The sequence below is a fragment of the Gasterosteus aculeatus genome, chromosome 12 (genome assembly GCF_964276395.1).
Source record: "Gasterosteus aculeatus chromosome 12, fGasAcu3.hap1.1, whole genome shotgun sequence".
Lineage (NCBI taxonomy): Eukaryota > Metazoa > Chordata > Actinopteri > Perciformes > Gasterosteidae > Gasterosteus > Gasterosteus aculeatus.
In genome coordinates this window covers 17,873,295-17,898,584 of record NC_135700.1, presented here as the reverse complement: position 1 = coordinate 17,898,584, position 25,290 = coordinate 17,873,295, and the positions used below count along the sequence as shown (strand labels likewise).

Here is a 25,290-nt window from a genome sequence, read left to right as displayed (position 1 = left end):
AGTTCTTAACAATTGAGGATCCAAACCTATCCGGCACAATGACAAGTGCCTGGTGCTATATATTTCAGTATATATATTTCAATATAGAGTTTGATCCGAGCCACAGTTTGACAGTGCTGGGTAACATGCAGACAGAGAGCACGCGTCTCTGCGTGAGTTCCCCGTGTGGGGAAGTATGATGGAAGAGAAATCTAATCAAAGAATTGCTGTTGTTTCAGTACCATGTTGCACCACAGCAATCCCACCCTGAGGGGTGTGTATATCAAACAGGCAGTTCATTAGCCGGAGTGCTTGGCTCCCGTACCAGCGAGTCGCAGCCTCACGTGAAGATATTGATTACCCACAATCCATTGCCAGCGGGGGAACAACCCGTCTCGATGGTTCATGGGATGTGTTTCGGTGTGACGATGACAGCTTCAGGATACGATTGACAACTACATTTTTTTGTCGCAAAATTTGTAAGACCACTCAAACTGTTCATGGGGCGTTCAGTGAAATGTTGAGGTAAAGCGACACTACTTTAGTTGAGTGTTTCCATTTTGTGGTTTTCACTATACTTAATACTAACCCACCACATTTTATGGATAAACTTTGGATTTAAAAACAAAAAAGAAATGTGATGATGAAATGTATGAGTCGGTATAATTGCGGAGCTTTACGAGCTAAATACCAGTTACACCGTATGTAAAAACTCCAAAAATAAAGTATTTGTTTTTCAACACTTGTAGTCAGCATTTTAACTTACATACATTTAATATAAAAACTTTACTCCTGCATTGTCGTATTGTTAATTTTACATGAAAATACATTATCTGAATACGTCTTCCACGCAGCTACTCAGAAATAAACATGCTTCACAAAGATCCAAATACTCTGAGATTCAACAATGATACAGTTGGATCAACTATAAAAGATATTTACTGTGCTGATACACGGAACATGGAAGTTGTCTGATTGTCTGAGCCCTGGCAGGCATCCAATAATACGCGCTTCCACTTGACCTGAACCACCAAATCAACATCCACAAACTCTGCAGAAAGGCAGAAACACACTGACCACAAAAATAATGAATTACTGCTCATCGATTTCATATTCCTGTGAGAAAACAATTTCCCAAGGCAGTTTTTTTAATAAGCAATGTGGTGGAAACTGAAAAAGGAAACTGGACAAAAAGTGGCTAAACATGTTTATCCAAAATCCTCACTACATTTGCAATATTTCTGGGGGGGGGGGGGGGAATGGCCATTCTCACTAAAGAGCCTTTTTTTCACATGCCCGGCTTGTCTCTGGGTTTTTTTGCTCAAAAAAGTAGCAGCAACAGAAATTGGGGAAAAAAAATACAAAATAGGAGAACAAAATTGTAATTAGCCAGATGGAGGTTTTTATCTCAACCGCTCATATCTGTCGGTCAGTAATGAATGGTTCCTGGAGAATACAGATTAGCCTGTTTGTTAATTAATTCAGCTTCTCTGCGATAGACAGAGACTGCTCCCGGGTGTGGTGTTCAATATGTCGTTCAGCGAGAGTGAGGAAGACAAATGGTCGTACGTCACACCTGCAGAATGAGACCCAATGAATGTGCTCTGCAGGGCCTTTTTTCTTACAGCTCAGAATGGGATGTTAAACCTCCCCTCACTTGAGACACCACACCACAAATCCTGAAGGGCTTTATTGGTCTGGGAAATCCCCGATCTGACACACCGGAAACTGGAATAACTCATATTGATGGTGCTGAGTGGAACGGAAAAATGTAATGTAATGTAAAAAGATGATCAAGAAGAAACAGCGACAGGGTCACGGATCTTGTTGTGCACACACTAAAGGTCATGGGTAAAATGACAGATGCACATGCATATTTTAATCTTGCTGCGAGGGGGTTTTCTGCTTGTGTGTAATTTAGTGAACAAAACAACGGTCCTTCAGTGTTAACAGAGCTGTAAAATTGATTTCATTTGTCACTGCGAGGGCTTCTACATAGGCACTATTTACTGACATGCATCACCATAATCACAGCTGACGAGAATCCATTCTCTGTGCCCTAGATGAGATCTTAATGTGTTTAGAGAGGTATGCTAGGACTGATCGAAGCAAAGCCAGCAAACTGGGTCTGTTTGTAAATCTTTTCTTTCTGCTTCTTAGGTCAAAAGAAAGGGTTAGACGTCCGTAACAATGCTGCCAGAGACACAGACAAACAAATCAGTCAGTAAAAAAACCAAAGTAGATTAGGAAGAACACGTAGGCGATAGATGGTGGCGCTAGATATCAAAAAAATTAGACAAGCAGCAAATAAATTACTCCAAATTCTAGAGGTACGTGGAAATCATCAATTGGAAGTCCGAATTTTGCTTTTTGACATTTTGTTTCGTCATTAAAATGTATTACGCAGTTTTCCAAAAATACATAAAATCCCAGTATTGCATTGCACACAATCATGTCATCTTGATCTTATTATTGCATGAAAAAAAATCCTCTAAACACATTTGTGTGGAACAGGAAGAACTGCAGACATTGGTCCTGGCTAGACCTTGTTATGATGAGTGGGACAGAACGAGCTGCGCAGATTTAATCAATGACTTTCAATGGTGGGCATGAAAAAGTCCAGCCTGCACCAGACCAGCTGTTTGAGATTGGTAATACACCATCTGAGGGGCGTCTCAGTGGGAGGATGCATCTTTAAGAGCACAGTATTCAATCCACTGGTGGACGAGGTAGGAAACTCATCATCCATTAGTCGTCCCTTGGTCCCTTAAAACATAGAAATTACTAAAACAGACACGGAATACGCGTAAAAGTTCACGTTACTGAGTGAGGAGCTACGTGATTGACCTGCATGTTACTTTCATGACACAACCGTATCCCTTTAGCCGTTGCTCAGTTTGTATCTTGGGTTAATGATGTCTGTACATTTGACCAGGATTGTTATGTCTCTGTGATTTAATTCAGCGTGTGTGTATGTGTGTGTGTGTGTGTGTGTGTGTGTGTGTGTGTGTGTGTGTGTGTGTGTTACCATCAAACCAACTCTCCGGGGAAAAGGATGGGGAGGATGAAGCTTGTCTGTCATCCATGGGGGGCCCAGGAGGCCGTCATCATCGCAGAGAGCTCATCCTGGGGGGGCTGGGTTCAGATGGCAGAGTGACTGATTGCTCTGTGTCGGTCTGGGCTGGCTGCTAATGATGCAGGGCAGAGATAATCAGCTAACCACAGGCATCACGGCCGGTGGTTGCTCCAAAATAAGTGAAACAGATTGGATTGGAAGCTGCATTTCCCACATGGAAATGTAACCATCCATCTATTAGTTGTAAGCAAATACCCTCAGGCTGAAAGGGATATTTTGTTACCAGTGAAATGGCTTTAAGGTAAACAAACAGAAGATGTTGTGATCTTGACCTATGAGGTAATTTTTGTCAAAGAAAACAGAGAATAGTACAGCTTGTCTCTACAAATGATAAAATCTCTCTTTGGGGTTTCGTTGACACAAGCACTACAATACAAAAAAAATTAAAGATTAGTCTAATAAAAGTGAATTTCCTTGAATTTTATGCAAATATGTGTACAATACACTGACGTGAATATTTGTATTAGGTACATTTTCTTATTGTATGCAAGGTATGAGTACAATGAGCTATACAGTACTGCAACATCCACTTTTATTTAATCCATATCATATTTGCCTTGTGGCAGGTTTATGATTATGACAGTTCTGACGTTGGCTTGAAATTACAACACAGTAAATTGCATGTCTTATGCCCTTGAATATTAATTAGACTTTAGATTTGTGAGATTTACCGGTAGTGTAATATGAGGGTGATTCATTTTTCAATAAGGCATTTATTTATTTTATTTTCCCTTTTTGTTTGTCAAATCTGAAGACATTTGTTTGGAAGTAAGATAAATGATTAATAGAAATCATAGAAATCTTCAAGCTGCAAAATATGATGGATGACTTTTCATCCCCAGTTTAACGATCAGGTTATGAGATGGTATGAATGAAAGAGCCTCTCCCTGGCATCCAACCAGCGAGGGAGGTTAAGGAGACGTTGTTGGCTTAATGTACGTTTAATTCCCGGAGTAGAATAACTTAGTCTGGACTGCTAATCATAAAACTAATTATGTCCCTGTGTATGTGCATCTTGGTCGCCTATGTGGGAAGCGTCCAGTGGCTAATAACAACCTCAGCAACCATCCTATTGATTGTTTGGGTACAGTTGAATAAGATATACATTAATACTTTCAGCCAGTGAAGAAAAGGAAAATCTTGAATCTGCTGTGCTCTATTTTAGAAAGAAATTTGACCTGTCAGGTAGTTGTGTGGTGTCAGGTGGGACTACATCTAGTCGGTGCCCTGGTGAGGAGTACGGAGAGGTTACAGACTGGTCCACAGGCTGCCGTAAATTGGATATGTCACAGTTCGCGAGATTCCAGATGGCATGTTGCTCCCCTTGAGACTCCACTACTCCACTGTGATCAGATGCATTGTCGCTGCTATCAGCCACACTCAGTTTCTCAACTATATTCTTATCTATAGATATACACTTTTTCATAAATTCACAAAAGATTTTTTTTTCACATAATTTTTCAACCAAAGCAATTTTTTACTTTCCCTGACATTTTTTTCACAAGAGACATGATTTGATACACTCTTAATTGTTTCCTCTAGAGGAAAGATGAAGAGTGGAGTATATTACTCCTGCATCCCTGTGAGCACACTATATTTTGTTTTTTTACTTTTTTCCAGCAAATATATTTTTACCTTTTAGTCCATACATTTTTGACCAAGTGTATATATATATATATGATACTTTTTTCGTGATCTTTTTTAGGCCAAAAACAATATTTATTTAAAATATTTCCTAATGAACCATTTCTGGCCTGCCAGGACTGAGTTAGGGCTTCACTCTGTCTGCATGTGCCATCCAATTCAGGCCCGTTGCCCGGGGCTAAGCAGAGTATGATTTAGATGATATTTGTCCTCTTAGCTAATTGATTTAAGCTGGGCCTCCTTCCCCCATTGTCAGCCTGGCAGGGTCTCCCACCGGTCCTGTAAAGTGTGTTAGCATTAGGACGGATAGATTGGCAGTGGTGCACTCATTTACGAGACCCTTTCCACTGGCCCATTTTGCCTCTTGCCAGAGCAGCAGTGCCCCAGAAGGTATTACGACTTTGGCTTGAATGTGATTAGGCAGCAGTTTACTTGGTTAGACCACATGAGGAACAACAGATCCCACTGAACAGCGATGCTGTACAAATAACCTTTATCCAATTAGATTGGCACAACACAGTCCATTTATCCATTATCCTGTAAAACAAAAAATTGATGACTATACAATATATAACGACTGCCATCAATGCTTTTTTCTTTGCTTTTCTTTCCTTGGGATGTTACCATTTCCCAATAATGTTTTTCTGTAATTGGCTTTTTTCCACACCTTTACTCTCTCTCTCTCTCTCTCTCTCTCTCTCTCTCTCTCTCTCTCTCTCTCTCTCTCTCTATATATATATATATATATATATATATATATATCAATGTGTGTAATGACTTCAATCTGGATTGATTCTTGACATTTTGTTACAGACATATGACGGTATGTGAGCAGCTGGCTATCCTGAGATGAAGAAGGCTGCACACGGTATTATTGATGATATGTTCCTGCACCTGTTGCCACCGTTCTTCTTGGGCTTCATCACTGGCTGGGGTGTAAACTTGAGAATGATCATCAACAGCTAATCGGTGTGAAGCATCTGTCATATTTTCATATAATATAATTTGAAATATCCTTCAGATTCTTTCTTAAAAACTGGCTCCATCTGTGGTTTTAACTTCTCTACTAATGAAGCTAAAAGACGATTAAGACATTTTGGCAAGTCCACTGCAGCTCAAGGTGACATTTGCTCTTGATTTAGTACCGTTTGAGAGTAATGGGCCTCCGTTGGCTAATGGAAGAAACACTTAAAAAACAAAACAACATAAAATACACTGTGTACGTAAACGACAATTAACCTAATAATTTCATTGTGTCTGTCTTTAGTTCTTTTCACTGTTTGTTCTTTTGACTGTTTTTTGGAAGACACTGGTGTAAAAAGTTTGGTAGTAAAATGTATAAAAAATGTTCATCAGTATCAGGGGGCCCCCTCCTATTAGGCCTGGGAAATAAGGCTACAGGCTGTGCTACTCGTCAGGTTCCAACACAAAATAAAGCACCTCAGATCAGTTGCATTTATTGGACCATAACTTGCTCACATTATGGTGCATTGGACTTTTATATGCTATCCCTATTTGCAGAAAAACAGAAAGACTTTACTGATAGTAGCGTATCGTCTAAATGAAGCCATTGTATCCAGCGCTTGGTTTGAGACATAAATACTGGAAAACAAACCACCATCCCTGTCACTCACGTAAATGATGCAAGGGCGTATGCTACTTTCACTATGAGGGCTCTGCGTCCTGCACATGAACCATCTCAGTCTCTGCTCGTTTACGTGTGTTGCACCCCAGAAGAAAATTGAATGTCGCTCGTCCTTGTTGAGATTGGTGCACTCTCCTCTGACAAACTGCCCTGCTCAATGTGGTGAATCAGCAGCACGGGCGTTTGAGGAATGGCTCCAGCCATCCAGAGTTAAACATCTGAACACCCGCAAATCCCTACAAGACATTGCTTAAGCGCCCAAGTGCTGTATCTGAACACTTATCTTACTAACCTTGTTGATAAGGACTAATGAGCTGAACTTGCCGAACCGATGCACAGTTCCCTTCAAAGTAGAGCTTAAGAGGGATCAGATGGTTCGGTTTCCCTCCTTCTGTACCATTAAGTCAATGGGATGACGTAAATAAAACGCGTCTGCAGTTATGCGTTTACGTCTTATGATGAGGTTTGAGTTCAAGACAAAAAAGAGGGCATATGGCGCCTTCATGCCACCCGGTTCTTCGGCCCGGCTGCTGTCATAAAGAAATAATAAAGGCCGCAAATGGCGGGAGATGATTTGCTCGCGCTGTCCGTGATGAAATGAGGAGACAAGGCAGGGTTTTAATTAAGTTTTTTGTCTGGTGCAGATGGAGGACAGAAGAGCAGGATAAATCACAAAGGACAACAGCAATCTGCCTCTTTATTAGAGCGCACGCTTTGACAAACTGCCCGTCAGCTGCTCAATCATAAAACGGGCCTGAAAAAGACAATCAGGATTCAACGATAGACCTTAGTTTAGGTGTGTTGTGACCCCAAAGAAGAATGGCACTGGCCTTGGTGACATCACTGAACAATGATAAGGTCTACCAAGAATGTTTTGTATACACCATCTGAAATATATGAAATAAGCACTGATCCCTTATTGTCGGCCTCCTCCCGCTCATTTCCACGTACTCTCCAGGAGTGAAAAGGATGTAATACTTTCGTTGCGATCAGTATTCAGCCTCAAGCAACATATGCATAATGTATTTTACTCGGGAATGTCAGTCATGAAGAAATTACATATTCTGTTATTATTAATACTGATTAGAGAACAAACCCAACTTACACTGTACATTTTGGGAACATCCCAAAAAAATTGTGGAGTGGGTTTTTGTCTGTATGGTATATGACTGCTATTCCATAACCAGGCATCCAACAATAGGTACCTGAAAATGCAATTCCAGCGTGACTGAATTAACAGACATAGTCTAGTAAAGGATATTTAATGAGCGATCTATCTGACCAGGCTTAACGTTTAAATCTTGTTATAATCTTTTTTGCTCATGACCAATACAGTGAATTGATTTTCCTTATTTCTGCAGCCCCTTCATACGGCCAATCAATGATGTACTTCCACATAATGGCTGTAATATTATGATGCCAACGTGGAAATAAATAATGTCCCTTCTTAATTACTCAAAACTTGTTGAAAAACTCTAGATTAATGATAATTAATTATTACGATCATAGGCTTTCCAATTCGATACTTCATTACATGGGCAGACAAACAAATAAACTATTCTGGGACCGTCTGCTCCTCCAAAATCGTTCCTGATAACAGACTCATTTACAAAGAGGATGGCTTTAAAAGTTTGCTTTTAAGGTTTTGTGTGCTTCATGAAGTCCTAAAACCTGTGTAACCAAACGAAAGGACAAAAATATCTCTTTCATTTTGAGATTTCCTGCCATCTGCTTGGTGTTGAACCTCTCTGCCTCCTGAAACAGGAAAAGTTAAAAATACGTCAAAGCTTTGACAGGAGACAGAAACCACTTTTGTCATTTATTCAACAATCAAAAGGCGTCAACATGTATATACACAAGGATGAATAGTAGATATGTGTGTATCCTGAAACACGTAACCACCAGTTATTGGAGCGTATGACCAACAACATATGATCTAACCCTACTGGAACCTGGAACTATTTGAAACCTGAGCCAACACTACCTCCTAGTGTGCACCAGAGACTACAGCAGACATGATCTGATACACTCTTTATTGTTTCCTCTAGGGAAAGATGAAGAGTGGAGTATATTACTCCTGCATCCCTGTGAGCACACTATATTTCGTTTTTTACAAACAAAAGGTGAATTTTCCCCCAGCAAGCTTTATTTTTTTATTTATGGTGGGAAATGATAAGTTTGATTTATACTATAAATGCCTCATTTATAAGATTCTCCAATAATTTGCAATTGATCCAGAGCTATGCAAAAATCAAGAGCATGCACGAGGGATTCTGAATGATTAGGAATTAACTTTCATTGAGAAAATGAGAACATATGCTTATTGTAAAAAACAAATCATATGACTAGGAACGCTCTAGTAGGCAACTAATGAATTAACTTTTGTTTTGGATATAGAAGCTGCGTAATGTTCCCTCTTAGTGAGACCATTCTGTACTAGATGGCCATCATTGGACCTACTGACTAGAATGTAGATTAACGAGTTGAAACCATCTAGCCATGTGCTGAACTTAAACCAGATAATAAAGAATAGTGTGTAGACGGAACGGTTCCGTTGCCTCAAACGGTCAATTCAATTTTAATAGCAACAGAATTTTGTATATGGGCCAAATGGAAAGTTATGATTGCGTGAATTCAAGACGTATGTTGAGTTGTAAGATTACGAATGTCTAATTTATGGAAGACACTGAATGATTAAATGTATTTCATCCTTGTGGTACCAAAGCAAAAAAAGATGCACTTATATGACAAAGGGTCAACTCCATCCAAGTTCTGTGAACCGGTTATTCTCTAGCACGTATTACCTAATTCAGGAAATAGGCTTTGTTTTAAAAAAAAAATCAAAAAAATCAAACCCCAATAAAGTCACTGTCATGCTTTAATAACTGACTAAATAATCAACTGTTGTAAACTTTCCTTTATTTTGCCTCACCCTCGGATATACCGAGGACGCGCAGTACGCCGGGATTCTGCGGGAACGGGGAGGTTGCAGGACGCCATCTTTAAACCCCACAAGAGGCCAGCTACAGTTGTACACCGGGATGAAAAACACTGCCCGTACAGCAGGATATAACCTCAAATCGCGGAGAACGGATCACAGCACCCTGGTTAAATGAACAATGACAAACAGTCCGGGGATACCGTGAGGAGATGGTCACGGGACACTGCGAGTACCTAAAACTGTATGTTATAGTCTGACAACAACAATAGACGGAAAGACAACAACAACGGACTAGCTCGCTAACTCGCCCGCTAGCATCTAATCAAATGCTAACTGGAGGCTAGCTAACGTTAGCACCGTAACCAGCAAATCGCTTTAATTTGTCCAGGCGCTTTCGTAGCTGGTACTGGGTCTCCAGGTACATCTGCCGGGACAGTCCGACATTTCTTTGCCACGTTTGAACCATTTTTTTTGCACAGAAATCTGCGTTGTGGCTTTAGCTAACGTTAGCTAAAGGCTAAGTCCCGACTTCTCCCCCTCCCCAGCGGCCCAGCCGGAGATGCGTGGAAGATGTCGGTGTCGGGGCTCAAGGCCGAACTGAAGTTTTTGGAGTCCATTTTTGATCCAAACCACGAACGATTCAGGATCATTGACTGGAAGCCCGACGAACTGAGCTGCCAGTTTAATGTAACTGGGGAAAAACTGTTAATTATCCACTGTAATATAACGGTAAGTTATAACACAAGTGCCGGGATTTTTTACTCTTCCCTTGTTGGTCGTTAGCGAGCTAAAGTTAGCTGGTTAACTTGCCAGTCAGGTAGCAGCCCTCCCCGACAACTAAACAATCTGACGCTATGCGGGACGGGTTTTGCGTAGTTTCTTAGGTGTCAGCGGGACCTACGCAGTCATAATATGGGGGATTTATTTTTGTCTTAACACCGCGACATTAACAAATAACTAAGAATGAGCCGTGTCTGTTGGCTAACGCTGCATTCTGAATGCTAATGTGGCTAAGTCAAATCTAACGTTATGTACTGGTTCTATGTTTAGCCCTGCGACACGCGAGTGAATATAGGTCAGATGTATTGATGTAACGATCCGATTATTTATTTTTGTGTTGTTGTTGTTGCTGGATTTCACTGTCTTTAGGAATCTTATCCATCTACGCCGCCCATATGGTTTGTGGACTCTGATGACCCGAGTCTGGCGCAAGTTTTGGAGCGGTTGGAAGATGTGAGAAAGGGCAGCACCCTGGTAGGTATCCTTCTCCTCCTCATTCTTCTCTTGGTTCTTCCACTATGTGTCACCGAGGAACATTTGGCTGATCTGTGCCCTCTAAGTGAGGATCTACAGCTGACCATTTTAGTTTCCCTGGTGGACGTTGAGACCTCTGCGTGGATGCTTACGGGGACACAACGTTCGGGCTTCACGCGCTGCGGCTGTTGGCTTCGAGTTAAGAAGAATGACGAGCGGACTTGTTCTTGACCTCCATGCGAGTGATACGTCTGCCGGAATGAGGAAAACACTCTATTTGACTTCATTTAATTGCTTGGCCTAACAAGTGTTGCCCAGGGCTGCAGGAGCCTTTTCTGTGCATTTATTGACTTAATGCCGGTCTGCTGTGTTGAGCTCCATCAGAGGGAGGTGGAGTAATTAGGTGAGGCAGCTTCCATCGAATCACTCAGTTCGCTTAGTAATGGGTTTATGCTCATTTTAGTGCCGCCTTCACACGATGCACACGACTTGGAGTTTATGTGGAATTTCTTCTGTTTTCAAGCACAAACAAAACGGGCGGCACGCCTTGCATGAAGGTGTGTGACTTGGAATGAGTTGAACGTGTCAAACTTAGCTGGCGATTGCAAACAGGCATGTTTTAAGCACGGCAAATGACTGACAGTAGATCACTGGGACGACTTTTGAGGTCAAAATGTGGCTCTGACGAGCAGATTGTTATGTAATCCTACGAGTGTTGTGACACCCTGAGCTTCTTTATCCTACTTATTCATGCTTCTGTTTTGTAGGATTCAAAATGTGCTTTTTATAGAAGTGTTGTCAGGTTTTTTGACGGTTGTTTGCAGTTTGCATGATAATTAGTCTACATTGCTATATTAACATCTATTTTTCTGTTATTTAAGCGACACGCCATACCTTCCCGTGCATAGATAAGATCAATGCATTGTTCTACTTTTGCACAGATGTTGTCGAGAGACCGTATATTTGAATTGCACCACATTTTGCAAAGGCGCAACACGGTAGCTGAGGGCACTTTCATGATTGTCAGAGAGTACAAACTATGTCAGTATACTCGTGTGTAAACCCGTCATTATAATCATGTGTGAGTAATTGGCCCCTAACTTTATTGCTACATTTACAGATTGCAAGATTCTAGTACATTATTCCACAGTTTAAGGTTGAATGCCATAAACACGGCACTCTGCGAATGATGTAATCATCCCCTGTCTTCTGTTTTGTATAATCACAAGTTTTAAGTCCTGTGATTACAAAACATATATATCTTTGTTATGTTATTGAAATTGTTTAGGATTGTAAGAATTATATAATAAATCCCAGGACTGCTGTCATTCTGTATTGTGTAGAGATTGTAAAGCAGATTCAGAATCCGATCGGCTTTATAATTTCAGACCAACCTGATAATTGTTTGTTTTATTTTTTTTAAAGCATCAGATAAATGTAACACAAGCAATCTGTCACATTTCTGTCACATAGCATTGCTGCTTAACTGCATTTGCAGTCTTGGATGCTTTGTTTAACTCTTCATCCCCTCCTGTTTGTGTTTCACAGCTTTTGCAGCAGTTGAAGAAACTCATTTGTGATCTTTGTCGGCTGTACAACCTTCCCCAACATCCAGATGTGGAGATGCTCGACCAGCCCCTGCCTGCAGGACCCGTTGCACAAGACCGAAAGGCAAGGCTGCCTAGTTGGCTCGGCCAGGACGCGTTTGATCACTTTTAAGGAATTGGACACAATCGTATCTTATCAGTACCGAAATAGCAGCCTACACAACTGAGGACTTTGGTGATTGTTGTGAAGTTGCTCTGCTAGCTGATCAGTAGGCGCTTTCTGTGGTTCTGATCAGCTAAAGAAGGTCTTATGTAAAACAAGAGCACCAGTCGTCTCAGGAGACTGTTTCACATTACTTTATTTAGCATCACTTAATGCCTTGTGTGTGTTGATATAGCATGGGACAGAAGAGGTCACATCTGAAGAAGAGGAGGAGGAGGAGATGGGAGAGGTGAGTTATCCTCTTTGCTTACCCCAACAGCAAATATTGATTTGATTATGCTCTAGTCACCCTGCATATTCATATTCCATAATCAATGTTTGCTTTGTTGCGATGGTATTCTAGTGAACAAGCGCATTTTAGCACATCTTTTGGTTTGGATTCCTGCACTGTGTTGTTGTGTTTCCAGTAAGTATTGAAATAGTCTAAATTATGAAATATGATACAACAGGACATAGAAGACCTGGACCACTATGAGATGAAAGAGGAGGAGCCTGTGGACGGGAAAAAGTCCGAGGATGATGGCATCGAGAAGGAGAATTTGGCCATCCTGGAGAAAATCCGAAAGAACCAGAGGCAGGACCACTTGAATGTAAGTATTTATTCAATGAAGTAAATCTTTTTAAGTCTCATAATGCAATTTAATATAAGCTATGGAACCTCTGATCTATTGTACATAGATTGTTGCCCGTGTTAAGTAGAGATGACAGCTGTGTTGGCGGTCTGCATTGTTACAGCTGTTGTTTTTGATTTTGCAGGGAGCCGTGTCTGGTTCTGTGCAAGCCTCTGACCGCCTGATGAAGGAGCTTCGAGAGATCTACAGGTCTCAGAGTTACAAGACGGGTAAGCACTTGACCCAGAAACAAGCATATGCATGACGACAAACCCTCCCAAACCGTATCGGCTGTTCTATTCACTGGATGTGATGGACGAGTATTGGTGAACATCCGACTTTGTAGTACAAGAGCCATGCTGCTTAGAAGTTAGACAGTAGACAGTGGAGGGACATCAGTCATGTACATTTTACGCGTTGCCCCACTGCATCGCCTGTCAGTTTTATAAAATGAAACGGAAGACAGGATCCTTTTACTAGACTGTACATTGGTAGAATTCTGGGAACCCAAATATAATACATTTCTTTTGCAGGCATCTATTCAGTCGAGCTGCTTAACGACAGCTTGTATGAATGGCACATCAAGCTGAGGACGTAAGTAACGGCCGGGTTTTGGGTCGTGTGTTATTTTTCTCCACGTCAGCATAAACACTGACTGACTTGACTGTTTACCGACCTGCAGGGTGGATCCAGATAGCCCCTTACACAGCGATTTACAAGTCCTCAAGGAAAAGGAAGGAATGGATTACATTTTACTAAACTTCTCATATAAAGTGAGTACATTTTATTCTACATTTATGACAGATAAAACATTTTAGTCTATGCAGTCTGTGACTGGAGCTTTTTTTTTTGCTGGTCCTGTTTTGCAGGATAATTTCCCCTTTGATCCCCCGTTTGTCCGGGTGGTTTCTCCTGTGCTTTCTGGAGGGTAAGTGAATTTGGCTGGTTCGCTTTTCAGTCTCTTCCATCCCCATTGACCACTTTCTCACTTGAGTCTTAATTATGTTTTTGTCATACCTATTTTTTCTGTGTTTGCTTAGTTACGTTCTTGGAGGAGGTGCCCTGTGCATGGAACTTCTCACCAAACAGGTACTGTATTTCCTCAAGTAGCGAATGAATGTAAATTTGCACTGCGGCATATGTATGTAATATTCTAAGACTACTTTTGTCGACATTGAGTTTTGTGTTTTGTGCAGGGTTGGAGCAGTGCCTATTCCATTGAGTCTGTCATCATGCAGATCAATGCCACTTTAGTCAAAGGAAAAGCCAGAGTGCAGTTTGGAGCCAACAAAGTAAGTTTTCAAGAGTCACGGCGAATGTTGTAGACCACAATGAATGCGCTTTGACACAGAGGCCTGGTTCAGTGTCCCTGCTCTTAAGTAGTGTTCTATTATCCCGTGGGAACATCTTCTGTTTGTTCAGCCCAACCTGATAATATGTGTTTTTCTTATTTTATCCCATGGGAGTGTAGTTGAGGGTAAAGTGTCACCACTGGGAGAACTGAGGGAGATGCTTATCTTTTTGTGCTGTTCTCTTACCGAATCCTAATCGGGCTTCTCCCAGAGTTTAATTCGTTAACATATATATATATATTTCATGTCTCAATCTCATGGCTGCAAATTGGTTAAAATTCCTCCGCTAGTTAATTTCATGTGTTTCCCTTTCATCTATTCTCAATCTTTATTTAACTATTCTAAATGCGAGGATGTTTTAATGTGCAACCAATTTTAAGTTTGTCATGTCCACATGCATATTGTTCCTGCGTTCCTACACATATCGAAGCAGCATAGCAGCTTCACGTAGACACAGATGTTCAGGCGGTGTAGTGAGTGTAGCTCACAACCACTTGCACGCTTCGGTGTGCTGCGTAACGCACACAATGTGTAACATGTAGAATGCTGTATTGTTTCAAATAGAAGTGCATTTCAGGTGCAGGCGAGAAGCAGCCTAACCCAAAGAGTTAGCCGTACCATACACATTTACATTTTTCATTTAGCTGACTCTTTTATCCAAAGCAACTTCCAATAAGTGCATTCAATCAAGAGGGAACAGAACCAGAGCAACAAGAATCAAGTGCTCTTAAGTAAGTTTGAATAATTCCACCATTTAGGCCCCAGGAAAGCAAACCATTGCGATGTTGTTGGGTGTTTAGCTCTCTGTGGGGGAGGGACGCGCAGCGGGAGGACGGGGACGTAAGGTCTGACCGTGTTCCAGAGGTCGACTGGACCCGATCTGTGTGCCGAACGGTACGCAGGTACCGATGTAGTGAAAGGGATGCGGGCAGCCACCAGTAACAATCAACTGCTGTTTCCTGATCTGTTTACTCAGTTGGTGATAAACCTCAGTGCACACCGAGGTTGATTCCATGTTTCCTCTTGTGCCACAGAACCAGTACAATCTCGCCCGAGCACAGCAGTCCTACAAATCCCTGGTTCAGATCCACGAAAAGAACGGTGAGTGCTTTTGTCTCCCCTTTCCTGCGGTGCGCATTACTGACCGTGTTTACTGAAACTAAATCCCTCCAATGCATCAGAGCAGAGGGAAATGATTGCTTGTACCGTTGTGCATCTCCAAAACACGGACGACATTGACATCCATTGTTGTTGTTATTACAGCAAATTTGTAAAGTAATTAGCAGGATAATCGTAATACAAGTACAACAGGCCTGTGAGGACGAGATTCCTACTTCAACAGTAACCATGTTACTTGGTCTTTTCTGTCCCTGTGACTCTGTTTAAAGTCTGTTACCGACTAAACTCCATAACTCGTGCACACTTGTATCTCTCTGACCTAACAATAGTGCACGGAACCTTTTGGGGGTGTTGATGAAGACTGTGACCCTTTTTGCAGCAGCAGCAGACGGATACTTAATGTCCGCTGTGTAACCATGACTCCCCTTGTGGTGGAGACCTGAGGACTGTTGATGGTTTTCTTTTTGTTTTGACTGAATAGACATCATTTGTTTTTGCCCCTCCCCCCTTTTAGGCTGGTACACCCCTCCGAAGGAAGACGGCTAAAACAGACTCCTCCCTTTCCTGCGTTGGGACCACATGTTTTCGATTCCTTTTTTCCTTGTGACCAATATCTTTTTTTTTTTTTTTTTTTTTTTATCCTGCGAAACCATTTGGCTCTCTAACATGAGAGTTTGAACTTCAAACCAAATTCCTCATTCAGTGTCCGCCCAGAAACTAGCTCACACATACACACGCACGCACGCACACACACTCACTCACTCAGACACACATCTACCTGAAATGCACATCCAAGCTCATCAGCTACTCCTCAATATTTATCTCTGTACGTCTATTGTCTGACAAATCGGCTTTTCCCACTGCGACATTCACCCCCTCCTCCAGGAAAACAATCGGCTCAGCGTTGCGCGCTCTCTCTCTCTCTCTCCCCCTTTTTTGTTTTTGGCGGTAAGCCAAAGGTTACTTGCCGGCTGCGAATTCAAAGGGTGCCGCGTGACTTTATCCGCCAGTGGCGTCGGGCTGCTCCTGCGGACACCTGCTCCTCCTCCTCCTCTCTGGCCTCGGACTGGACCGCGACGTGATGCAGCGGTGGCCCGAGAGGGACATTTAAATGCTGGTGGTGGAAGAACCGCTCTCCTTTTCTCTCCATGGATGTCCTCTGTAATATTGTGCTCACGTATTATCTTCGCAATGCCAAGATTCCTCCTCTGGGAATCACGCGGCGTCCGGGGCTGGCTTGCTTTTGCCTTTTTTTTTTGTTTTTGTTTTTGTTTAAAGCCCCGTGGAGACTTTAGCAGCCCAGGTGGGACAGCACATAATGAAGAACAGCCTCTTGTTGGGGGGTGAGGGGGACCACCGCCATCGTCTCAACCAGCAACTGGACGACTCCTAACACCCCCCCCCCCCCCCCCCTCCCATCAGGACAGGTTTGGTGTGTTGGCGGCCCAAGAAACATGACCAGGCCAAGCAGGGCCATGTTTTCGGTTGGGATCACACTGTAATGTAGTTGATTTTAACTTCACGTGTAAACATGTAAATTTGTATTTCTGCAAAAATGATTTAATTGTTTATAATGTAACCTTGTCTGGGTCTTTGACTGGGCAAAGACTGTATTACTATAAAAACCCTTGACTATTAACAGCAGGGGCGCCGCAACAAGACCCATTTAGAGTTAAGAAAAAGAAGTGGCTTCATGGATACTCTTGCAGAAGGAAACAAAAGTTCACCGTGATCTGATGTAAGCTTAATGACTACTGCGCTTTTGTTCCCCTTTCTTGTTCTTGTTCTTTTTTTTCTTTTCTTTTTTTTTTAAATATTGATTTCTAATCCTCTTGTTATTGGCAGTACCGTTCTTCTCTTACGACAGCACCTCTTAACAATAACGGCGCCGCTTCGCGTGGCGTTCCAGAGAAATCGGCCGTTCACATCGTATCACTCAAACCGGAGGAACCTCAGCGAGGAGACGATTCGCTCGTACCGAGGAAGACGAGTCTCATCAGCGCCGTCGCCCGCTTAGTTCTTGCAGCTCGTTTCACAACCTGAGCACTTCTGCAGTTATACCAGTCTTTTGGAGGAGGGGGGGGGGGTGTGTAAGTGACCTTTTTACCGTCCGACTTTTCCGCAACCTCACGGCTGGTTTTTAAAACGCAGCCCGATTTTTCTTTTTCAAATTCACAGCAATAGTCCCGGCCTAATACCTTCACACCTGGGAAGATCGACTGGAGTCTGGTCCATTTCCAGAATATTTGTGTGGGTTCGATAATTATTGGTTCCGATTTGCCACAGCTCTTCCCATTAGCGCCTCTCTGGTTACTATTCATAACCACTCTCAGCGCTGCCGTACCCCTCAGCGCGCTGGGTCTTTTGATGTAATGTGAATAATATGCAGAAAACTGTGTGGAGCATTCCGATTTAATGCAGTTACACGTTTGTTGTGGGTGTTCTATTGTGTGGTTACTTGCATTGTTTTAAGTATATTGTCCTGAAAACCAGCATAGAAAGCTTAGTTATGCTAATTCTTACAGTCATTCCTTGTTTTTTTTCCCCCGTTTGTTTTTTAAAAAAAAAGTTGATTTAGAATTTCCACCAGTTAGACTGACCTCAGTCACGGCACACCGATAATTTTCAAACCGGTACAGATGGGTGTACGTATATATATATATCATACAGCCTGTTTGCATTCAGCACACGTCTGACATTTTGATTTGACTCGCTTTCCCCACGAGCAGAAATCCCAACCTGACTGAATCATTGGCATGGTTGTTAGCTGTTGTGATGCCATCGGTAACGTGCTTATCACTTCATTCTGGTCACTTTTGTCGAGCCCACCCCCCGCATTCTCTGGAGAAGCAAACTCAGGAATACATACTGCACACTCGACTCTGCGAAGGATTGCTTCAGAACGTCGGCACGAAGTGCAAGATTGAACGTGTCGATATTTCGTTTCTGAGGCCATTTGAATGAGACGTCTGTTTTACCAAAAGCTATAGCGGTATGTTTTTGCTGTTTAAATTCTGAAAACCCTTTTTTTGAGGTTTTAAAAAAAAGAAAGGAAAAAAAAAAAGGAATTGTTTTTGGGAATCTGATGTGGAGCAGCGGTGCGCTCCCGCCCTCGGAATAACCCGATGAGAGGGTTCAGGACACATGTACCCCGTCTCTTTGATATTGCTGTATTGTGCATGTCAATATATCCAACGGGTGTGTTGCACCGAGCTACTGAAGACAAAGAGTGGTCGGGTAGGGTGATTAAAAAAAGACGTAGATGTATCGGTTGTTCATTAATTGTTTACTCGTGGTTCCCTACATCAGCGCACCGGGCGGTTTCTCCCCGCGTGACGCTTATTTTAACCAGGTCAGATCCTAATGAGACGCGTGGACTGAACGAGACGTCTACCTGCTCGGATCCCCAACAGGAGCCGCAGTCCCGATTTGCGTGCCATCAGAATGGCAGTAAACCCACACACCTTCTGACCTGACATTTGGAATATTGGTGTATTCAAGGCTCCCGTTGTCTGACTAACAAAATCCTTCTCTGCTTTGGCGAGCGACATGTTGGTCTGAATGGGCCTCGTCCTGGGTTCTTCACCTTGCTTCGTTAACCGCAGTGGCCGGGTTATAAAGCACTGTTAGCATGCTTTGGTTTGGGTTCATTCTTTTTTTTTTCCCCATTGCAAGGGTGATTTTGTCCATGTAAAGTAATTTGTAAACTTGCATCAAGTTTATAAATAAAGAATTTTATTAAATATCACTTTTCTGTTCTAAATGAGGTGTTTATCAATAGGAAGTGTACAACTATTTGTTTCCTGGAAGAGTAATCCATTCAAAATCTCCATGCCGTTGAATGAAAATGTATCACCAACCAATAAAAAGTATTGATTAGCTAACTTGTTTTGACACTAACGCTCTGAGACGGAGGTCCAGCTGCTTCTCTGCTTACCGGGAGATGAACCTCGCACGTGCGTGACGTGACTCCAACCTCCGCTCGTCCCTTGTGGATCCTGGTGTGTTTCTTGTCTTTTCCAGGAGATGGTGGTGTTTACCAAAATACTCACACGTGTGTTTCTATCCAGAGCGGCCTCCTTCGCGGGGACTCGAGGCCCTGGCTCACCTGTGACCTGCATTACTGTTGCTCTCGTTGACGTGGAACCGTGTGTGTTTAAAGGCCTCCGTGTCCGAGGTGTACCAGCTACTGACTTGCTGTTTCAAACCAAGGTGTTAATTCACTTCAGGGGCCGCGCTGCAGGGTAGCTTTGATTTATGTCCAACATGTGGCAACATGGCTCATTAAACATTTTCATGTATTCATAGAATAATAAATCAGCAAATGCACAGGTATCAGTTTTCAAACCGTAACGAATTTGCGGTGGATACAAATCTGATTCGCAATGTTTTTGTTTTTTTTAAATTTCTCAGCACTTACTCATTTGTTCTTGTGGCTTTTCTCTTTCTCGTGTGTGTAAAAACCACCACTAGATGGTATTGGAGCGCTCCTTTAACTCCTGGCTGCTGTTTCTTCTTTCCCCCCTCACTGTCGACGTTCCACAACTCCTGTCAGCGCCATTGTTACTCTCCTTCGCGCTCTCGCCACCTCTGTGGCTCATTTCCTTCAAGGTCGGATGAATAAAGGTCATTTTTCTGATGGGGACAGCTCATATTCTACATGAGTGTGTTTGAATCAGATATTGTGGTCGGGGGGGGACCAGGGCCGCTCTTATAGATGTCAGTTCTATGATAAACGGCTCAATCGAACCATCGAGTTTGTGGTCTACTTTTCCTCTCCCGATAGTTGTGATTTTTTTGGAAATCAAGAACCAAGGTTTCGCAAGATACCCGGAACATTATCCAAACCAAAAAGGGCAGATTGTGGCAGAGAGAGAGATTAGTGGAAGTCTGCAGTCGGCCAACGAAAGGCTTAAATGCCTGTAAATGTAGCACTTTTCTATTTCTTTTGAGTTGTGGTTTTGGCCCGGGCCCGGCCTCTTGGCCAGAGAGGAGCACGCTTCTTTATCCGGCTTCAGCCAATCGGAGAAGGAGAGCGGCCCGTGCATCTCTGTGATTAAGTTGCCGGTGCCCACGCCGAGAAGGCAAGAAATAGCCGACTGCTCCTCCTTCACCCCGGGCCGCAGCACGGCACACGGTGGGCCGCGTTCCCTGCATCCGTCAGAGCCCGACTGGCACTGCTTTTCCTCCCAAAGCAAGCGCGCTGCAGTAAACCCAGATTCAGTCCGAGAGGGGAAAGCTGCAAAGGTTTTTTTTGCCATTGGCCTGATTGCTTCGTCGCTCTCCACTGACCAATGAGGTTGGATGCAATATCACCGCTTAAGTGGGAGTCATTAGTCGCTTTTGTTTAGCAGGAGCCAATATGGATGCAGATATTGATGTCATTTTGAAGGGATCGTGGTACAGATTGGTTGACTTTCCTGAGTTAGATGAGAAGGCTGATGCTATTCGCATATCTCAAATATGCACCGAGCCGCCATTTAGCTTAACTTAGAATAGCTCTGTCCGCCTACTAGCGCCTATTAACCTCAATGAACACAATGCATCTGTTTTGTTTCATCCTTAGAAAAAGTCCAAAACAATAATTTTTGTGACAATATCTCTGGTCTGTGGTCCTAAATATGCTCTAAACAAGCAGACACTTTCACAGGGAGTGTGTGATTTGTGAAACGCTTTTATGGTGGTCCGTCTGAGCCTTTGTTGGAGTAAATTGGGAACACGGGCCCAGAGCTGCAGTAACAACGTCTGGCTTTAAAAGATACCGGAGAATCAGCGGCTGAAGAAGAACCGATGCCTCTGTGACGTCAGAGTGGAACATCTGGAAAGCAGTGCGACAGGTGCCGTCGCCACAGACACTGTGGCTACACCGCTTTCTTTCAGTTTAGAATGAAAGGTTACGATATATTCCACATAAATGAAAAGAATGGCAGAGATGTACAACTCAAACGGCGCTGTGTAAATGGGTGATTGGTGTCTGGAGAGGCGGTATAATGTATTCTGATTCTCTGATGGTGGGGAATGGCAATGTGGGGAGCAATTTTCACAGGGAGATCACTGTGATTGAGCATATTTTATTCAGTAGCCAATGTGGACCCATATGTTTATCCTCTAAATATTTCAGAATTTATTAATGTTTTGACTTTTTCCAAATGGACGCAGAGGAGCTTTCAGGGGGGATGAGAAGGTCTCGCGGCTTCTACCTTTCTGTCCATCCATCTGTGGTCTGTCATCTATTTATTTGATCTCTAATTATCACTGCGTCATTGGGAGGTGATGTTACACACATCAGCGGTCAGGGACACATTTACCTTGAAGGACTTGGAACTACATTGGTTGCTGATGGGGCCCAGAATTGTAAATGAATCACATCTATTGAGCACACACAGAGAATAAAATAATACAAGTTGAACAAAGAGATGAAAAGGTGATAGAGCTCATTACTCATTCAGGTCCACCTCTGTAGGAGTATGATAGCTTAACTATTGGTGTTTTTTCTTGATTGTTTTTATATGTTACAGATTATTACTAGATAAATCTAGTTTAGTGATATCAAACGCCTTTGTTCCACAATGTTTGTGCAATGCTTCATTCCTGACATTTCTGCTTTTACCGTAATGATCCCCTCATCCAGAGAAAACACTGAGCCCTTCCAGTGGAAAAGGAGAAAACAGCACAATCGCACAATGCACAACTTCCCATTCGGAAGGGAAGCCAAGTCTTGATTCATTTCAAGTAACTCAAACATTTTAAGAGAGTGCAAAAGCTCGCAGCACCACTGAGAGAGTGACCTTCACCGGCTCTCTTTCATGTCTCCATTAAAAGATTCACTTCAAATGTATTCACAGTTTGCCTCTCAGGCTGCGCTAACGTCACAATCAAGAGCCACAGCGCATATATTACACTAAAAGGCCAGCTTCAGAATCCAATTCTCCCTGGCTTGAAGGATGTGTAAATATTAATGATCCACTGATCTGCATTTTGCTTCATATTCTGGAGCTTCTGTGGCTCTTCTCCTTCGGAATAGACAACCTGAGGACACCCGGTTCCCGAGGCCAGGTTTTTACTGTGTTAACTGTGAAAAAATAGACAAAAAAGTATTTTTTTTTTTTAAAAGTGCCTGTCAGCTGCAAACGCTCTTTAGTTTCGTTTTAGTTGATTGTTCTTTTCACCTTGAATGTGTCCCGCTCGTCCCTCCGTTGCTGAAGAGCTCAGCTCAGCGTGACGCCACGCTTCCCCGCGCAGACTTATACTTCAAGTCCGAGCTAAATGGATTTCCATTACAAGGGCTATGACTCATCTCAGATGCTTACTCAATACGGTGTGGGCACTGTAGCGGACAGTCTCCTTTACACACAACAAAGGGACAACAAAACCAGACATTACTGTAAATAAGCCGGCGTCCGGAGAGAGACGTGCTGTGTGGCAATTATCGGACCAGGCGGAGACTGTAGCTCGGGTGCAGTCTGGCAAAAGAAGCATGCATGCACATGCAGAGGAAAACATTCTAACTACAAAAGCAAAGTAAGCAACACAGAACAGCTGATGGCACTTTTTAGTTCAGTTAAAATGCTTTCTGATCAGCCCGCGTGGCTCAAACTACCACACTGTTTGGTCGGATGGGGGGGTTGTTGCTCGGGCCAGTGGGTGCATGTTATGTTCCTATACTGCTGCTACGTATACCTCCTCAGCAGCGCCTGGACTCGGGCTAAACCCGCAGTGGGCGATCAATAGGAAAGGCAATGATCCCAGTGAAATGGACCATCCGTCTTGCTGTGATTCTCTTATGCAGCCCCTCGACTGAAGAGGAGAGCTGGAACTGAATTATTGTCTGAGCATTGATTTCAAACTGCCTAACGAAGCAGCACTTCTCTTCTCTCCCAGAAGTCTGGAGGGATCTTAATGAAAATAGCTCATTTGATACAAAGGGTGTGGAATTTGAGTTGGGACACAGCTTTTAAATCTTTGCAATTTGCTAATGATTTGGTGGAAGGATTAGTTTCTGAATTTGTTGAAAATGCATTTATTGGCTGTGTTGTGCGTACTTTCTCTTTCTTCCATTATTGTCTGCAGGCCGAGAGGTCCACCGTCCCCTGTGTGCGTATTTAGTAATCCGCTGTACGTCCAAAGAACTTGTTACATTATCGCAGCAACAGGGATAATGTAAATTGTGCCATAAACGGACATTTCAACTTGACTCAAATCATTTATTCTGAATTAACTCAGAATTAGTTAATTTAAATGGTTTTAAGCTCACAGCACGAATGGAGTGTTGCACAATGCCTCTGCATCCAATCAGGCACTAAAGGAAGAGGTGGTGGTCTCGCCACCCCTTTAAAAATTGCCTGCCACATAGTTTGGCCTCTTCATGACTGTTCATTTTTCAGAGCGGACATTTTGACAGGAAACACACACGTGTAACTGACAATATTAATTGTGTCTGAAGGCCATTTGTGCATCTGCGTTCCAGGGTCCTGTCGTTGTGCGTGCTGACTCTTAATGGAAGAGCAAAGTAGCGTGTGAACAGCATTTATATATGATTTCATCTGCCTCCAACCTGTCGATCCAAATAAGCCGCCTGTCACCGTGATCACCACAAAGTAAGATACTATATTACGGTATTAAACTGTGCGAGCATTTCTATTTGTTCTCTATTTCTATTCCGCTACTTAGTGTTTGAGTTAAGACCATTTGAAATTCATTAAAAATGAACAATGTTGGAGTTTTTACCCGGACGTCGAATACAAGTGGCGGTGCATTCAGCACCTGCAGTTACTCAATATTTATCCCTTCTTCCCCGCCAGTGCGTGTCCCTGTCTGGACGAGTCTGTCTCCCTGTGACTGATGGTGGTCCCCCGCTGCACACAGCACATCTTCTGGACAATGATTTCCCTTGATGGCTCCACCAGGTAAGGATTCTGGAGGAAATGGGACAAGAAGCAAGAAGGAGAAGGAGGAGGAGAAGGAGGAGGGAGGAGAGGGTGAACGTTAAAAAGGAGGGACTGGGGAAGGAGGGGGTGGAGACCTGGGAGCTTTGTAGGAGGGGAGGTGATGGACCTCCCTGGGACTGGGCTAAAACGCTCCGCTCTTCCTAATCTCCTGCTCTATTTTGAGAAGCAGCAGGAGTGATGTGGAGGACGTACGGAACGCTGGTGACTGATGATCTGATACGAGGGCACTCATAGGCCTGATGAATGAGATCTCTACATTGGCCAAATGGCTACACCCCCATTGAAGAGACAGGGGCCACCAGAAAAGACAAAGGACTCTCCATTACTGGGGGGACAATTGCTTTAACAGAATGGGCTTTTTGCCATGAGGCAATATTTGAATTAATATTTGCACAAAAGTATAGGGCATCATCTCATGCTGGTGTTAATCATTCCTAAGACGTTGCAATAAGGGGTGGGCGATGTTGACTTTTTGATAATGGTGACATTGCTTTAAGTAAAACAACAATGTACAACGTTAAACTTTTGCAGAAGCCCTGATGATTGAGGCTTGATGAATCACCATGGATGATACAAATCTGGCCCGTGAGGTTGTTTGTTGTTTATTAGCCAGCTTACTCTTTGTTCACAGTCTCTGATAATTGTCTTGGTCCCAAACTCTACATTTAATTTAATTGAATTATTCGCTCTAACAGCAAAGTAGTGAAATTAAAAAGGCAAAGATGGAATCCGTAATATATGTATATATTAGTATAGAAACTAAATTTCAGAACTACCTTTTTGCAATCAAAGATCCATTTTCTATATTAATTTGCAGTCGTCTATGTTTTGTGCCACTTTTGATATAATGAAGTTACGAACCACTTGTTTGCGCCACACAGATCTGAATTG

The 25,290-nt window shown here is 42.8% G+C and overlaps 1 protein-coding gene and 1 long non-coding RNA gene across 3 annotated transcripts; both read left to right on the top strand.

The window, feature by feature from the left end:
- Positions 1–9,267: 9,267 nt before the first annotated feature.
- Positions 9,268–19,199, top strand: ube2q1 (ubiquitin-conjugating enzyme E2Q family member 1). 2 transcript variants are annotated; one of them, XM_040204991.2, is made up of 14 exons: positions 9,268–9,586; positions 9,891–10,074; positions 10,495–10,599; positions 12,148–12,270; positions 12,545–12,598; positions 12,819–12,959; positions 13,126–13,210; positions 13,514–13,574; positions 13,663–13,753; positions 13,850–13,908; positions 14,021–14,069; positions 14,177–14,272; positions 15,367–15,433; positions 15,966–19,199. In XM_040204991.2, the coding sequence occupies exons 1-14, from the start codon at positions 9,555–9,557 to the stop codon at positions 15,995–15,997; spliced, it is 1,179 nt and encodes a 392-aa protein (XP_040060925.2). In that variant the 5' UTR covers positions 9,268–9,554; the 3' UTR covers positions 15,998–19,199. The 2 variants fall into 2 exon arrangements, with proteins under 2 accessions (XP_040060925.2, XP_040060933.1); XM_040204999.2 differs by having other exon boundaries at positions 9,268–9,763.
- A 4,715-nt stretch (positions 19,200–23,914) lies between these two features.
- On the top strand, positions 23,915–25,128 carry LOC144385331 (uncharacterized). The gene is made up of 3 exons (XR_013451567.1): positions 23,915–24,048; positions 24,253–24,357; positions 24,566–25,128. It is a non-coding gene; the product is annotated as an uncharacterized LOC144385331 (long non-coding RNA).
- The last annotated feature ends 162 nt before the right edge of the window (positions 25,129–25,290 follow it).